Here is an 18,598-nt window from a genome sequence, read left to right as displayed (position 1 = left end):
GCTCTAGTGACTGGTCTGAGAACAAGCTGGCTCGGAGCATCAGGTGGGTATAACTTTTTGAACCTACACAAAAACGAGCCGCTAACCCTTGCAGTGCAGGGGTAGCCCCAGAGCAAGGGTTACATTTTTTTTCTTGGAGTTCGTCTTTAACAATGCACTAGTTGTTGAAAATGAAAAAAACACTTATAAAAGGTGAATGTGCCACACAACAGTCAAAAAAAAATTAAAAAAAAAATTTAAAAAAAAATTATGAGCTGCCAGCACATTTTGAGGCAATAGGTGTTCGGTCACACCAAGCTACATAAGAATGCTTCCTAAATGAGAGGTTTTTGTTCATGTCAGTAATCAGCAGCCTACATATAGAAATGAAATTACTGCTCTGAGCAAACAAAGGCAACCGCATAGCTAAGTAAAGATTATGTAAAAAATAACATTTACTGTCAGCAATGGCTAGATTCACTGTTAGATTTTCCAATTTCGCTACATAGTATACTATATGTAGTAATTACACACATAGTTTCTATTAGACTATCAATAACTAATAATATATGTAGTGATTACAAAATAAAACCAAAATAGTATCTATTAAAGGTGACACAAAACTCAGCAGTGAAATCTTAAAAATGCATTCTAATACTTTAACTATAAACAAAAATGTATCTTATTTGTGTATCCCTCGGCTGTAGATCCTCAAATCATCTCTGAATATGTGCTCACAATGGCCTTCCTTCTGGAGGGTGGCTACTTTTGTTCCCCATGGTCCCTGTGTGTGCTTTAAGTAGCCACCACTCCAAGCTCGCTCCCGTGATGGACTACAATCTCACATTTAGTTTACTAATTTGTGTGTGTGTTGTAAAGCTTGCTCCTGTGATAAACTACAATCTCAATACAAATTAGTGGCAGCACCAATTCAGAGATGATTTGAGGATCTACAGCTGAATAATTCACAAATTCACTAAATTTTTGTTAATAGTTAGGATACTTGAATGCAAGATTTCATTCCTGAATTACGTGCCCTCCTTACCATCTTGTCTTGATTTGTATTCTGATTGTAATGTCTTCCCTATATTGTAAAGCGCTGCGCAAACTTTTGTCGCTATATAAATCCTGTATTATAATAATAATAACATAAGGAACAAATTGCAGTTACAATACAATTAAAGACAAGATTGTAAGGAGGGCCCTACCCGTGAGAGCTTACAATCTAAAAAGGAATTAGAGCCGACACTGGTGGTCTCGCTCTAAAAAATAAATGCAAAAAAAATCCATAACGCTCAGTGATACCAGTGTGACAGGACAGCCAGTATTAAATGTTTATAAAATACATATTTAAATTAAACATAAAAATATATAATATATCAGCATCAAAATCTACAAATGCAAAAAAAAGTTAAAAAAATAAACCAAAATTTGACCTCTACAGCACAGAGGTCAAATTTGGCACAGAAATTCAGTGGGAGCTGACTTCCACCTGCATTGCTGCTACTTCCCAAAATCTTCACTTTGCTGGCTGCTAAAATAACTGTTAAAGAGTCTGTGTGCACACTTTCCATGGCCTCATGTGGACTATCATGGCGCCATATTGTCATGCTCATTAGCATAACCCTAAAACAAACTCCAAGTAGAAGAGACAATGCCCAGTGCACAGACACATCCACCATCTGCTTTGTCATGTCCCAGCCTCCAGATTGCCCGTCAGCCACTTCAAAGCAGGAGTGGTTTGCCTAAGAGTCCTGGAGGAAACATTGTCCGAAGACAGAAATAACTGACCATCTCTGGATTGTCAAGAAGCACTTTGTCTATGCAAACAGCACAGTGTGAGTGTATAGTAGAAAGTAGGGATGCACAGATATCAAGCACTGTATTTGGTGCAAGAAAATGTACAAATACAGATACTTTACCAGCTCCAAGATTGGACTAGAGAAAAACTCAAAAGTTAGGAGACAGCTCTCATTTTTAAGGAGCATACAGGGCTCCTGGGATTTGTACATCTCTGTTTTAATGTACGATTTGTGATACACACACACACACACGCCAAAAGTATTGGGATGTCTGCCTTTACACGCACATGAACTTTTTTTTAATGACGTATAAGAGCAGGAGCATACAGAGTCCAAAACAGTAGGTTGAATACACATGTCAACATAACAGTAAGATTGGTAGTGTCAGAGGACTTATGCATGTACAAACAGTCATCTCAATAAGCTAGTCAGCGGAAAGAAAGAAACAGATCTAAACCTCTGCATAAGTAGGGAATGCGACATAAAATAACAAAAAATAAATAAAAAAAGAGAGTAGGAGAGAGGGGAAGGCATAGAGTACCATGCATATCCCTCAACACTGCCTGAGGTATGAACTGCGCTTAGATATTTTAATTATCTGGTAGCGGATAATGATAGGGAGCTAAATATATAGGGGGAGGGAAGGACAAGACTATGGAAAGGGTCTATGTAATGTGCCATATTACCTGAATGTAAATTAGACTTTAAAGTAAAACAAGTGAGTATATGGTACATTGTTTGACCTACACTTGCTGGTACAAGTCTCGGTCTAAAAAATATTTTCAGTCTACATCTTAGGAAAAGGCTTAGCTGGGGGCCGAAATCGGTGAGGCTAGCTATAAACAACAGGCAGTAGGACCTGGTTGGATATCATGTGGTATGTATAGTACATCTACGGTCTTTCATCCAGCATAACCAGTTGGCATTAAATTTATCCCATTTGAAATGGGCTTTTGCATGGAGCATTTCAAAGCATGGGTATTCAGTATTTCCAGAACAACATATAAACTAGGGGTTTCTACTCGCTTCCAGGCTAATCGGCAGGCTATCGGCGTGTGAGAAACAAAGGTACGTTGGTTGGGGGCCCAAAGCTCTATACCAATCCCTAATAGTGCTAACTGAGGTGATGGAGAGCAAGCAAGGTCTGTAGCTATTGACTGCAGATTGTTGGCGACTTCTTTGCGCTTCAGCATGTGCTGACCCCGCTCTGTCATTCTACGTGGCCTACCACTTCGTGGCTGAGTTGCTGTTATTCCCAGTTGCTTCCACTTTGTTATAATACTACTAACAGTTGACCGCAGAATATTTAGTAGCAAAGAAAATGAACGGATGGACTTATTGCACAGGTGACAACCTATCACGGTACCACGCTTGAATTCACTGAGCTCCTGAGAGCGACCCATTCTTTCACAAATGTTTGTAGAAGCGTCTGCATGCCTAGGTGCTTGATTTTATACACCTGTGGCCATGGAGGTGATTGGAACACCTGAATCCAATGATTTGGAGGGGCGTCCCAATACTTTTGGCAATATGGCGTACATATATTTATTTATTAGGGATGCACCGATACAATTTTTTCCAGAGCAAGTACAATTATCAATACCTGTCCAAGTACTCACAGATACCAATTACTGATACCTTTTTGTTTAGTGTCATGTGACAGTTTTTGTAAAACACTACATACTAATGATTTCAGGACAGTGGTGGAGTAGCAGGGCCCAGTTACAGCTGCAATTGCTGTGACCGTGGTAGTTCTCGTGAAAGTGCCAAGTATCAGCACTGGTATCTGTGCATCCCTAGCAGAAAGCTTATTGCATATGTAAAAGGACAAAATGAATGTTGTATTATACTCAAAGAAACACATGTCCATTTTCAAGATACATCTGAGCATTTATAGTGCTTGCTAGATTTATGGAAAATGGCAAACTACTTTATGTTGCAAATTTGAATTGATATAGGATGCTACATAGTAATGGATCCTGCAAACAAATGAAGCCTGCAAATTGTATTCAGTAGGCTAAAAGTGCTGATTTATGGCAAGATAAGTGCAACATTTGTGCTGGCAAAATATGCTGCGTAGTGCATAATATGTGCTACATGTTGAAGTATAATACATTTAGAAATGTTTGTTATGTAGATAATAGTGTATAGGTTCATTGCACATCGCAGCATTATGGGCAATATATATGGTATTTGATTATAAATATCATCTGCAGGTACAAACATATTATATGATAAATGCTGTACAGTATATGTAAGAATTAAAATTAGGGTGTATAGTCAAAATTCAAAGTATCGCATCATAGCACAAGTAATTTTCCGCAAAATCGCAAAAAACGCCCATAGGCTACGATTAAAACGCTTTTACTGCTCATCAGTTTAGTATTATGCCAACCGCACAGCAAATCCTTTATAAACACACCTCATAGGGGGTATTGGCAAATATATGGTATCCAATTGTTGTACATATAGTTTGTACAGCCAAATGCTTGATATATGAGGTTTGTAAATAAATGATGCAATCGCAAATATACTACATTTTATGACTATTGAAAATATAGTCTGTTTAGACACATATATGCTCTATATAAACTACACACCAAGTCTATGGCATTTATCAAAATCAAAGCAGCTAAAGTGAATAATCTGCAATGTTTCTAAAATAACTTCCACCTACCAAGATACTCCATAAGCTGCTCTGCGGTAATCATTTCTATCATGGGGGGTAATTTCACCTGCAAAAACAAAAAACAGATATACAATTTAGTAACGCAATATCCCTACTGTCAATGTCTATACGTTTGCTTTTTCATGAACACAACATGTATGGGTTTATTGCTACATGTGACATGCGACTATCCTTATATAAGAATGTTTGGTTTTCATTTTTCTAACTTATGTGTTAATTTATCAGTAGCATTTAAGTACAGAACACAAGCGACTATCAGAGTACCTGTACCAAACCCACTTCCAGCCAAAATATATCTTCCTTTATGGTGCTCAAGAAGCACTTACAGGATTATATGGAAGAATACCATATAATAGAAAGCTGTGTGCAGATATGCTGTCACCAAGGTTCAAAGCAAGCAAATATGGAAAGAAGACATCCCTTCTTGAATCCTTGAAGAAGCTCCTTCATTTATAAAACTGAGAAATTAGGTTTTTTAATAGACAAATTGACACTAAATTCAGGAGTTAAATCCTAAAAATGCATTGAAGTACTCTATTAACTCGGCTGTAGGTCGATTGCCGTGTGGTAACGGATCGCCCACTCCGCTCACACACACACAATGCCCCATGCATGCTTTTATTCGCATGCAGATGATAGGGATTGGTTTTAATTTTTTAGATTTTATTTTACTTTTTTTTTTTGCTTTGTAACATTTTTTTTATCATTATTTATTTTTATTTTTTACTTTATCGCCTTTTTTTCTATTTTTATGTATTTACATTTGTATTATGCTTTCCAATTTTATGTTTACATTTTTAAGTGTTATATGTTTTATTTTTTACTTTTTTTCACTTGACTTTATTGCTATCACACAAGGGTAACAAGCCCTTGTGTGATAGCTTCTGGAGGTGACAGGTTCTCTTTATTGACCCTGTCACCTCCAACACAGGAGTTCTAGCACAGCACTGTGCTATTTCTAGTGTGACAGGAAGGCTGCATTCCTGTGTCAATACACACATGGAGCAGAGTAGAGAACCGTTCTCTGCCTTGCTCTGTGCTCTGGAACCTAATTTGCCGTGGTCAAGAATCTCCCACAAGAGGGGGGGATCCCGAAGACTGCGGCAAAAAGGAAGCCCACGTGCAGAGAGACAGGTAGCCGTGAGCAGTACATGACCGGCCGGCCGCTGGAGATAGAGAGAGGGGAGGAGAGGGTGAGCGTGATTCAGGCAGGTTACGAGTGATTTTTGGACGGCTGTACAGCCGTTTAATATCACTTGTACAAAACGGCTCCCACACTACATTTAGCCGTGCTGCTTGCCCGCAACCGGGCTAAATGTGCCGGTGTATAACACGACTTTTTATACTTAAAAACATCCCCCGACAATCGGGGGTCGTCTTATACGCCGGGTATACAATCTAATCTGTCAGCCCGCTGGATGTGCGGTAATACTGTATGTACATACAGTATACCGCGCTGAGCCAATCATGGCGAGCTATGTACACAATCTCTGCCAATCCCAGCAGGCTTTGTATTCATTAATAGAATACATCGCTTGCCATGATTGGCTCAGCGCGGTATACTGTATGTAGCCGAAGCTACCGTACATACAGTATTACCACACATCCAACGGGCTGACAAATGTGTATTTAAACATTATTTTGGGCTATATTCGTCTTATACGACAAGTATAGCCCAAAACCTATGTTTTAACTGAAAAAGTAGGGGTTCGTCTTATACGCCCAGTCGCCTTATACGCCGGCGGTATATAAATACGGTATATATACACACACTATGCATATATCATCACTGTTTATATGATTGTTGCAAACATCAGGTTTCTAAAAAAAAAAGGCTTGGCCTTGCTCAAACAAATGCCATTGTTAAGATTTAGCCCTCATTCACATGACTAACAGCCAGCCCGTACAGATCCGTTCTCCGTGCACGGCAGTATCGGGCCGTTCCGAGGAAGGACAGGTGCTGTGTGTGATTTGTACACAGCAGAGTGTTTTTCTCTATGGGAGTACGCTGTCGTATGCTCACCCGAACTGCACGTCCGTGCGGGTATCCGTACTCGTACGCAGAAAGGATTTGCCGATCGTGGATGTGGGCGGGTGGTGAGTGTGAGGCGGGAAGGAGGTGCGGCGTGTAGAGCGTGGATGCGGGCGGGCGGGTCTGGCAGCGGTGAGCGTGAGTTGGGGAGGAGGTGCGGCGCGCAGCGTGTGTGGAGCCGTGAACAGGGCCAGCTGATCGGAAGCCGATTAATCGATTATTGAAAAAGTTGACAACTTTTTCAATAATCGATTATAATCGATTATGTCGATTAGTTGTTGCAGCCCTAGATGGATCCAATGCGGCCATGCATGCAGCACAGATCTGTACGGGCCGGCTGTTAGTCATGTGAATGAGGGCAAACAGTGTAGAGCTTTCTCACAATGGGATATTCGGGTGTTTTCTTATCTTTTCGTAGACAGCTTTCTCACAATGGGATTTTGTTTTGGGGCAACAAGCCGGTCAACAGTGGTCAGGCCTTTGGCATTTAACTGACTTTAGATTGCATTTTTGATGCTCTGCTGCAATCTAGAGTTGAAAAAAAGAGATATACCTGCAATAGAAATCTGATGCCGTAGAATAAGGGCAACACCCACAAGTGTTGGCTACCAACTTTTCTGAATAAAAGCCAACAGCCCATGTTGAATAGGAGGACTTCATGACGGAACTATGGCCAAAGAGGAAAAGAGGACATCACTGGAACAAAGGACGGCTAGTGGCCTGTTCACCGCACAGTCCCGTGGCATAAATGCACTGGATTGCATAATCAAAGCCTCCCCGTGTTCTGTGGCAGGAGGGGGCGTGGTAGTACAATTCATTCCAATGGCACTGCAGACACGCCTCCCGCCATCAATGTGATCGTGTACGGAACAGCACCACGGTGCAGAAAGGAATGCAGGCGACATAATGCCTACTGATCTGGCAAGCAGCAAGAAGTTCTAGTCCACGCCTATGTTCTAGTCTATGCCTTAAGTTGGTGGCAGAGAAATGGTTAAAGTGAATGCAGCGTGGTTTTTAACAAACGATCGGAAATATTGGATGTGAATATTCAATATTTTAATCTTCAACTAGCAAATGGTATGTTCCTTTTCATATGTTTACCTGTCTATTCCTATCTTCTCTGTTGAGGAAAAAAAAAAAGTGAGAAAGACTCTGAAGGAAGACATCTTCTGCTGTGCTTCTCTTTAGAAAACCCATAATGCTCCATGAAATCTTGTGTCAGAGACACAACTGTTTTAAAAGTGGCTGAGCCCATACCCATATAAATTCGTGTGTTTCTAAAACACAGGATTACTTTAGGTTTTCTTAACTGAAGGAATGAGACAAGCAGACACACTAGTGTGTTGGAACGAAGTCAATAAACTGATTGAGAGATCTTCAGGATGACACCTACCATTGGACACCGTTTGCTTCATTATCACCAATTGAAAACTACATGCAGTGAATTTTAAGCACAATGGAACAAAAAAAAATCAAAAATAATATTGGCATTATTTAAGCAGTGCGTTCAAAAAAAAGTTGTTTGTGTGCGCATGTATGCAGCATAGTAACATGTATTACAACTTTGTTCGATAATTCCAGAACATTTAAAAAGAAATGTGAAAAAACAAACTAGAATCACGTAAATGATTTAGCTTTTTAATGTACCTGTCCCTATCTGCTGTGCTACTCAACCAAATACCACACGGAACCATAAAGTGGAATAAAGGAATCCATTTCTAGATGGTTCTAAAGTAATTAAACATGAACGTTTTTTCACATATCTACTGTCAGCAAGCAGTAAATAAAAAAAAAAAATTGTAATGTTTTTGCATATAAAGTTACCAAATAGGTAATTACTTACCTGCGTCACCACCACTCGCTCCCGTCTGAAGCTCTGGAGCTTCTCGAGAGGCCGAGCAGGATGATGGGGCGGACGCATGCGCAGTATAGATCTTTGGCGGGGAGAAAAGGAGAAACCCAGTGGAGGTGAATGCACGCAGCCGGGAGCGTGCACGTTGGAAAGACACTAAGGGACCTGAGGAGTCAGCGCTGGATCAGAGACCGGCTCCAGCGCTGGAGGGACTCCTGAATACAAGTGGAAGGAAGATGACGATCGGATCAAGAGGCATCATTTAAGTCAAGTCCTTAAAGCAGCATTGGGGGGGAGAATTTAAAGTGACACTGTCACTAGAGAGTCAAAACAGCAAAAAGGCCCTATACATATTATTCTGTCCCTGTGATTCTGTTTCCTAGGTGCTGCAGGAATTTAAATAAGAACTCTGGGCAAATTACAAAGTAACCCTGGCAGTAGGGCTTCCCTTGCAACACAAGGGTTAAGTGCTCATTTTGGTCTAGGGTCTAAAATAAAGAAAAAATACTCACCCGATCCTCAATCCCACCTGGCTGCTAGACCAGTCCCCCGTAGCCTCTTCTTTCCCAGGCTCCCAGAGTATAAGCCCTGCTGACATACCCATGTTTAGTACATGTCCACTGACTTGCCCTGACCCTGACAACGCCGAGGGACAAACCACCGCCAGAGCAGAGGGGGAGAGATGTGAGCAGTCACCGCCGCAGGATCTGGTGGGTACTTAACCGTTGCAGTGCAGCAGGTTTTCTTCTTTAAATTGCATTTCCACTTTTGCAGTCAAAACCTCCACCATAGGTTTGTTGTTGTTACTATTCACGCAGCATATCTAAAAATAATTTCGAGGAATATTTCTTAACTTTTAGATGCATCTGTTTAGCAGGCCTTCGCAAGCTTCTTTCTCAATTTCAGAAACAGTAATCTCTGACTGTCTACAGAAAGACTAGGGACAGACTGACCCTTTCCCCCTCCACATACAATGATTCTAGATCTGTAACCCTTTGTTAGGGCAGACAGTGTTCAAATCTAGTTTACAAACGATAATGAGATTTACCAGCAGAGTACCGGCAGGGTAAAATATGTAATCGTTACTCTCTACTCCCCCTTCTACTCCAGAGGGAAATTCAGAACCGAGAACAACTTTTCTTTCATACCGCAGCATGTTTTGTACCAGCAGCAATTTCTTCTTCTTTTTTTTTTATTGAAATTTTTTTAGTAAAGTAGCATGTAAGTGATACATAACTGTAGAGCAATTTCTTCTAAATATATGCTCTGTATATGAGAAACGTGTAACAAACATAAACTTGGTGGTATCCCAACTTGGCTGCAAAAGTAGAAATACACTTTAAACACTTCTGGATGTGTAAATATCTGCTCCCTGCACCGCAGAGTAGAATTGTTGGCCAAACAGTGTTTAACCACCTCCCGTCCGCCGAACGTTCAGAAACGGCCGGACAGGAGTCTTCTGGATGCAGGTGGGCTTCTTTAATGGTCCTTCGTGCCCGCCATCCAGCCAGCGATGTTTGTTTACATACAAGCAGTCCGGCGTCTGTAAAAGACGCCAAAGCTTGTGTGCTGCATGTCTCTGGGTGCGCTCCACCCTTACCTCTCCTCGCGGTCTCCGCTTCCCCCCGCTGGTGTCCGATACGGGACCGGCAGTGTGGCTCCATGCACGGAGAACAGAAGGAGATCAGTACATGATCTCCCTCCGCTCTCCTCCCCGGTCGCTGAATGCAGGAAGTGATGTTTACTACATCACTTCTGCATTCATCTGTCACTCTCCGGTACAGAAACCGGGGAGAAGCGGATCAAGCAGATCTGTGCTTGATCAGCTTCTCTGGGAGTCCCTAGGTGACATTAGGGGTCTTAGAGAGCCCTGATGTCTCCATAAAGAGGACCCGTCACTGTAATTTGATATCACATAGGGGGATCACTATCCCTATTGTTATTCCCCTATGTGATAGCAATAAAGAGGACAAGACTTCAGATTTAAAGTATATGTAAACCCAATCACTAAAATCTCATATAAGTTTCTACATGTAATTTCAAGTTGGACCCGATTGGATGCCCAATGTAAGTCTATGGGCAGTTGGATCTAAACGGTGGAGAATCCATTTACATCCGATTCCCCCCAGCTCCGGCAAGGTCTGGAAAACAAACCGGAGTGGTGTCCTGTTTCGCCGGACCTAATTGTGCTGGATCGGAGGAAATCTGATGTAAATGGACACATAACTGTTTACATCCGATTCCCCATAGACTGACATGGGGTCTAGTCATTTCAGCAGTGACATTCGATCCATACCGCTCCGATCAGGAGGGGAACCGTGCACTTCCCTCCAATGTTATCTAGAATTGTTTCATTGTATCTCATTACTAAGGTGTATTTACTAAGGCAGTATTCTCCCAATTCACTACAACACCTGACGAACATTCCACCAGGAGAGCAAAATAGTAGGGATGCACCGATAAAAAGTACCGATACTTTTCCTCAAGTACTCGCCAATACCAATTACCGATACTTTTTAAGTTCAATCTGAGTTTATTTGAAACTTTTTGAATACAAAACAGAAGGCAAATACAACTTTACCCCACAGAGAAAGGTAACAAAAGAGTACAAAAGCAAAGCATGTCCTTAGTGGGATCCAGGTATAATGGCATCGATACAGACAACATCATTCTGAAATGAGGATAAAGTCTGGATAAATAACAAATGCAAACAGCCCTTTATTTAGCGTAGTCAGAGGCTCATGATCCCCACAGCCCGAGAGTCTCAGGCAAGTGGTTAGAAAAGCTTTTCAAAGTGGAGTCTCCTTATCATGTGGACTACGCAAGTAAAGGAGTGAGCACTGAGTAATACATATAGTATGGACAGAGACAGAAAGAGCAAGACAGCCAGGGTAGAACCCCCCAGAAAGAAAAGAGTCACAGGGGGAAGAAAAAAGAAAAAGAAAAGGAGGAAAAGAAAGACCAGAAAGACCAAAGGAGAGAAATAACAGAAGGCAAATGAGGGGTGGGTCCTGCCATGGGTCCCAACAGGCCGGCAACTCAGGAAGAGAGCTTCAAGGAAGCCATCTGAAGTTTGGAATGTGATCCAGATGGACCAGGTGTGAACATATACATCTCTAGCATCATGTTCCTCTGCCAAAAGGCCCTCTAGGTCTGCTATATGATCCATCTCCACAGACCATTCCGCAAGGGTAGGGGGCCACCGATGTACGACAATGGATTTGGATAACCGTTCTGGCAGCCTTGAGACCTCTCTTCTCTGACTTAAGTGACCAGGGAATCATTGACAGCAACAATATCTTGGGATCGTTGGAGGTATATCCCCAACACCCCCTGCCAGAACCCCTGGGCAACTCCACCAGATGTGTCACGTGACCCAAGGAATCGTTACAACGCCAACAGGCGTCACACACATAAGGATAATATTGATGAAGAACTACCGGGCATCTGTACCATCTAGTCAGTATTTTCAGGTTCTTTTCATGGGCCCTACTGGCAATTGAGAGAGAGAGAGAGAGAGAGAGAGAGAGAGAGAGAGAGAGAGAGTGAGTGAGCACTAATGATTTCTCCCAGTCTACTGCTTCAATGGGAGCTCCCAAATTGAGCACCCACGCGGAGGTGTAGGCTGGCAGAGTTGGAAAGGCCATGGAGGAAAGAATGGAGTAGATAAGGGAGACAGAGTGGTTTGGGGGATGAGTCCAAGTGGAGGAAATAAAAGGACCTGGGATCCTTATTGAAACAGCCTGATCCTGGAAGAAACAAAAGAGTGAAACTGCCCCTCCGCTAACCAATTCCCAGGGTCTACACCTAGGCAAACATCCGTCTCTAAGACAAAACACAAAAATTCCCCAGCCTCAACCTGCCAGCCAGCCTGCAACCAAACAAGTAGCCCTGTCAACAGTATGCGTTAAAATCAGAGGTTTTAGTTGCACAAACTTTTGGCCAAAAATATGTAGAAGCCACACTGCCGCGCAAGGCACCTCTGCAAAGTGTGGTCCTAACTCTATGTATCCGAGTCTCCAAGTGTGAGCATATTAATGAAGTTGATAAATTACATGCAGGTGTACCTGGAGGTAGCCAACTCCTCCTGATGAGGTGCAGGGACGCACTGGAGGCCCAGCAACCAAAAATGCACGCTGGGACTCCAGTGCGCCCCCCTAACCCAAAATAGTCAAACTAGAAAAAAATGGTACATGCATGAATCTATAACCGGCCTTTATAGCAGGGCGCACATTGGGAAGGCTTGTTTTTTCATCCGTCTCTAAGGACTGGTCTCGCAAAGCCGAGACCATACGACGACGAGAGTCTCTAGTCCATTTGCCAAACGAGGATCTAGACACTGCGGGAGGGAAAGCTGGGTTGCCGAACAGAGAGGCAACATAACGATCCCACAGTTTCAAGGTGTGAGTGGTCAAAAAAAGGGAGGGAGGAGGGCAGTGACAGTTTTTTTAAAACAATACGTTACATTACAGACTAATGATTTTAGGACAGTGGTGGAGAGCCAGGGCCCGGTCCCAGCTGCAAACACTGCAACCCTGGTAGTTCTGCCACTAAAGCTAAGCTGTAGGGGGACTACCAATCCAAACAGAATGCAGAATAATACCATCAGCTATAGAGGACTACGAACTCCAGCAATACATTATAGAGCAAAGTTGAATGGCAACTGGCTATAGAGGACTACAAATCACAGCATTATACAGCAATGCAGAATAATATGAAGCTACATACTCTGTGCTGCTCTTGGCTGGTGGTCTGATGTCTCCAGTGGAGGATCTCAGATGGGCAGTGCAGGGTCTCACCAGGTGTCCAGAGGGTCTTGCAGGCAGCGAGGTTCCCCAGGAGGAGGAGATGTGCGGATGGTGCTATAAACAGGCACTGCATGGTTCATAGGAAGGCTGCCGAGGTCCCCAGCAAATGCGGGACCTCAGGCACCCGCTTCATTTTATAAATGTAAAGTGCTGGAATCAGCATTTAGTATCGTGGCATTTTCACAAGCACAGCACCGATACCGGTATCAGTATCAGTGCATCCCTAAAAGAATAGCCTTGAGAACATTCGATTTTGCCCCATTCTCACAACAGCTGGTTACTTCATACAGTACTAATGGACATGCAGTTTGGCTGGATGAATAGTATGCAAATTTGTTTTATAGATAGGCAACATCTGAATTTAGAGGACAGAAAGTGAGGGAAAATCTGCAACAGGGAGACAGAGGAACGGAAAAGCAAGGACTCAGCTTTTAATTGATTTTTATTCAAATAATATTTTTCTATATTACCTCACTTCCTGTCTGGTAAAACCATCGTCTCCGGTACACCAGTAAGCAAGCAGTATGAAGTCTTTAATGGAACCCCGAGATAGCAGTAGAAACTCGACATTGGTTCTAATCCTTCTGCACGCTATCCAAAACAGATACAATCTTTTGGCTGGATATACTATTGACAAATAGAGTCAAACCAGTAGGACAAGTGTGCTTTATTCATATTATAATGGATTAAACTGTGCACTATATACACACACGTATTTATTAAGACAAAATGAACTACCCCACAGCATCCAAATAAAATCTTCTTGCAATCACCTCAACAGCTATGAGTTACAAATCTGCAAAAGCTAAATGCTACTATAGTTTGCACAGCCCTGTTATTAGCACTGCTAACTACTGTTTTATTACACCTGTAAAAGATGGAAATAAACTTGAGCATAACAATGAGCTGGTGCAAAGATGAATACTGGAGGTGTCCTATAAGCATGGGACTTCATACTCCCAAGTATGCATAGTAACAGAGATAAAGATAAAAATAAAAATCCTTTTTACCAAGATCAAGCACATGAAATGACTGGCCTTGTCACAGGTTACATAACTCTTAGCAACTGCCTAGTGTATCTTACTCATCAGGCTCTGAAAATAAAAAAAACAACATCTCCATCATACACATATCAGGGCTGCACTTACCTTTCCCATAGATTTTGTTTGCATTAAAAAAAAAAAAGTCTACAAAGAAACACAATAATGTAGTAAAGTGTCGTCTCTCCAACACAGAGAGGAAAACATATTGGATACATTCAGTGTATATATCAGGGATGAGGAACGGCATGGTTAACTACAGGAATAATTCCCAAGTATGAGATCCCAGGAAAATATGAACCTGAAGTCATCAGCCATGAAAATGTCCAGTGCAGTTATGTATTGAACACTAAGGGCCCATTCAACACCAGACGCTGCACTAATGGCACAGCGTCCGGTGTGTGGTGCCCTGGCACAGCGACGAAAACCCTGATCCCAGCACATCACACTGTGCACTCTTTTTTTTTGTTAGAACTTTATTGATATGTCACTGGCGACATTTCATGCAGTTCTACGGGCACAGCAGGGTGCGAGGCAATAGCACTGCCTCACATTCCGCTGTGCTGAAAAAAAAGCACAGCAGGCCCTACTTTTTACAGCGCACACCACCATGTTCTCATCGCAAAGCGGTGGTGTCAACCTAGCCCGTCCTTGATAAGGCAAATGCCCTGTCTTGCGTTGGGGCTGCTTTGAAAACAACAGCCGGGGCAGCTCCAATGCAGATGGTGTGAAGTGGCCCTAAAGATTTATACAAAAAGAGACAAATTCAGAGAAAGAAGAGAAGCAGGAAAAAGGAAAAGAAAAGGGGGAAGAGGAGGAGTGAGTAAATTGGAAATGATTAGGGGCCCTAGAGGTCTTCCAACTGCTTGCATAATGCCTCATTTGGGCCTATAAGGTCAGGTTGGACTCTTCCTTACTGACTATCAGTCAGTGGCTGGAGATCAGAAGTCATGAGATGGTAAATGAATCCATGGGTTCCAGATTCTCTCTGCTCTGTCCGGGATCATTCAACATCACAACATTGTGAGGGCCATGTCTTCATAAAGGAAAATATACTACCTTCCAAAATTCAGCTTTGGGAAGAGCCACCATGTTCGATGGCCCTGTTGGCCACAGCAGGATAACACAAAACACCAACGCTTTTGTTTTTGTGATTGGGAAATCAGCCGTACATCGGCTTGCTTCGGTTCAGCCGAACATGCTCAGCATGTTGGGATGAGCCAAAGGCAGAAGGAGTTCGACTCAGCGGATCCAACATCTGGATCGGCTGAGCCGAACCTCCGGCAGGCTACTCGCTACCATTCTACCCTATTCTCATAGGGGCCAAACGGCATTCGGCTCGGCTATTCTGTGGTATCGAGCAATATAGAAAAACAGTAGAAAAAGTAGGGGAATAAAAAGTAGGAAACATTTTTTAGAAATGTAAATAAATGATCAATTAAAAAAAATACATAAAGATTAAAAAAAAAATGAAAGCTTATTGGAAAGAAAAAAAGAAACAATTGGGCGGAGCTAGCAATGAGAGCTAGCTCTGCCCAACTGTTCTATTGGCTGGGACCTGCTAGAGTCTTCTAGCAGGTCCCGGCCAATGAATAACAACTGGGCGGAGCCAGTGGTGATGTCACGGCCGGCTCCGCCAAGTTGTCATTGTTTAATGACAGTTCAGCGTCCCCAGGTAACCTGTGGACACTGAACTGTCATTGCAACTGGGCGGAGCCAGCTGTGAAATCATGGCTGGCTCCGCCCCAGCTGTCATTTGCGAGGCTTTCGGACGGCCATTCGCCCCGCTTCGGGTTTCACATAGGCTCAGTCGAGTCGAAGCATATGCCTTCGGCTCGGCTAAGCCGATCGGCCAGCTTCGGGAGCTCTACGGGCTATAGTGAATAGCCCGTACAGCAGCCCTTCGGTTCTACTGAAACGAAGGGGTCCTGGGGCCGAAACTAGCCGAAGGATCAGCCGGAGCTCTTAGAGGGGAATTGATCAAAACTGGAGCACAGAGAATTTGGAGCAGTTGCCCATTGTAAAGCTAGCCATACACGGTTCTATTTTAATAGAATATAAAATAAAACAGATTCCTCGATCAACGCTTACAAGCATTGGTCGTGGAATAACCCACTGCCTTCATTGCATTCTAACAGCGTCCAGCCAGCCCCAAACAGAGCCAGCTGCTCATTGGCTGCTGGCTCTGTTCATAAGAAGATTTTCCGACCGGCTCCTTTAATCAGCTGATCAAGGGATGCCAGCAGAAAGGGTGCCAACAGCGGCACACACTGTGCTAATTCATCACAGGCCGAAATTCGCAGTGTATGGCCACCTAAATCAATCATCTTATCTCTTCCGTTTGTTCAGTTAAGCTTTAAAAATTGAAGATTTGAAGCCGACTGGTTGCCATGGGCAACTGCTGCAGATTCTGTCTGCTCCAGTTCTGATAAATTCCCCTCACTGTGGCAGAGGGACTCACAGATCACAATGGAGCACAAGTGTTGTAACGTCCCCCCATCGATTACCTGCTCCAGCTCCATAACCAAAAGGTCTGTACCTCGGTTCCACTGATCATGGTTGCAATGCAATAAGTAATAAATTGCCATTTTGATTTATGAATGTTTTGGATAAAGAAGGATGATGCCTTTAAATTGTAGTATTCTATCATCAGCAGTGATAATACAATGGTGAGATGTCAGGGGATAAGATGGGATGCACAGGGCTGTACCTTCCATGCCAGCAGCAGAACATTCATGATGGCCAGCAGTGGGCACGGCCCGTTCTCGTTCTGGGTGACGATGGGGGTGCTTTGCTCCTTCCAGCGGATCCATTTGATGTGATAGACGGACTGTCCCGGGTACCTGTCCCTGGCAGCCTCCCGGCCATCGTCGTCTTCCTCGGTGCCGGGCAGCCTGTCCTCCGCGCCGTCACTGTTCAGCTCGGAGCTGGGACAGGAGAGCAGGTTGGAGAAGGACTCCAGGGAGTCGAGGCTCTGGGAGGCGCCGGGGATGCTGTGGCCGCCGCTGCTGCTCGCTTCTTCGGGAGTCATGGAGGCGGCGGACGCCTTCTCCACAGCGGGCCCGGGCTCTCCGCCCTGGGCGCTCTCGCTGCTTTCCGAGGCCTGCTGCGGCTTCTCGGTATCCGGGGCCGCCTGTTCGCCGTGTGGAGCTGGTACCCGGGCGCTGTCATCCGTCTGCTGCCCGCACCCCGAGGCCGCCATCGCTTGCTCCGGATTCTGCTCCGTGAGCTCTGAAGCCTTCGCCACCCCGCTCCCCGCACCTGCCACCACCGGAAAGGGACACTCCATGACCGGCAATTGCTCGGTGCTTAACAGGACCGCATCGGCTCCTCAGCAGCTGTCTCAGCCGCCATGATAACCCCGCCCCCCGTGACGTCATGTCACCGCTGTCCCGTGCTCCTGGCTGGATGCTGCTGAGGTTGCTTTAGCTGCTCGATGTTACTTGTTAATAAAGCTGTTTAAAAATACTTAGCGTTATCAATCTAATTTTTTTTCAACAGTATAAATAAACAATAACAGAATGCCCCTTTTTACCAACCCTCTAGGCCCTGTGCACAGGGCCGCCAAAATACATGTGTTCAGGTGTGTTTGGAGCTCATTTCTAAATACACCTGGAAGCATGTATTGCTTTGCTATAACTAAATGCACACCTAGACATTCAGCAGGGTCTAGATACCTTCAGAAGTGTGTAGGTACCATCAGGAGGGCCTAGCTACCTTCTGCAGAGTGTAGGTACCATCAGCAGGGTCTAGATACCTTCAGGAGAGTGTAGGTACCTTCAGCAGGGTCTAGATACCTCCAGGAGAGTGTAGGTACCTTCAGCAGGGTCTAGATACATTCAGCAGAGTGTAGGTACCATCAGCAGGGTCTAGATACCTTCAGCAGAGTGTAGGTACCATCAGCAGGGTCTAGATACCTTCAGCAGAGTGTAGGTACCATCAGCAGGGTCTAGATACCTTCAGCAGAGTGTAGGTACCATCAGCAGGGTCTAGATACCTTCAGAAGAGTTTAGGTACCATCAGCAAGGTATAGCTACCTTCTGCAGAGTGTAAGTACCATCAGCAAAGTCTAGATACCTTCAGCAGAGTGTAGGTACCTTCAGGAGGGTCTAGATATGTTTGGCAGAGTCTAGGTACCTTCAGCAAAGTCTAGGTACCCTCAGTAGAGTCTGGGTACCTTCAGCAGGGTCTAGGTACCTTCAGCAGGGTCTAGATATGTTTGGCAGAGTCCAGGTACATTCAGCAAGGTCTATGTATGTTGAGCCTTCAACAGAGTCTAGGTATTTTCAGCAGGGTCTAGGTACCTTCAGCAAAGTCTAGGTATGTTCAGCAGAGTCTAGGTACATTCAGCAAAGTCTAGGTATGTTCAGCAGAGTCTAGGTACATTCAGCAAAGT

The 18,598-nt window shown here is 43.8% G+C and overlaps 1 protein-coding gene across 1 annotated transcript in view; it reads right to left on the bottom strand.

The window, feature by feature from the left end:
- The window catches only part of LOC108789823 (protein FAM63B-like), a gene marked incomplete at its 3' end in the record, with an annotated part of 41,776 nt that extends 24,152 nt beyond the window's left edge, over positions 1-17,624 (bottom strand). The window contains exons 1-2 of the mRNA XM_018559922.1: positions 16,913-17,624; positions 4,459-4,516 (exon numbers count right to left, since the gene is read on the bottom strand). Coding sequence (XP_018415424.1) covers positions 4,459-4,516; positions 16,913-17,491 — 637 coding nt within the window. The remainder of the gene's footprint in view (positions 1-4,458; positions 4,517-16,912) is intronic.
- Positions 17,625-18,598: the final 974 nt, after the last annotated feature.

This window comes from Nanorana parkeri, unplaced genomic scaffold (genome assembly GCF_000935625.1).
Source record: "Nanorana parkeri isolate BGI_ZX_2015 unplaced genomic scaffold, ASM93562v1 scaffold422, whole genome shotgun sequence".
Taxonomy (NCBI): Eukaryota; Metazoa; Chordata; class Amphibia; order Anura; family Dicroglossidae; genus Nanorana; species Nanorana parkeri.
The sequence above is the reverse complement of the archived record's forward strand: the minus strand, read 5'-3'. Positions and strand labels throughout refer to the sequence as shown.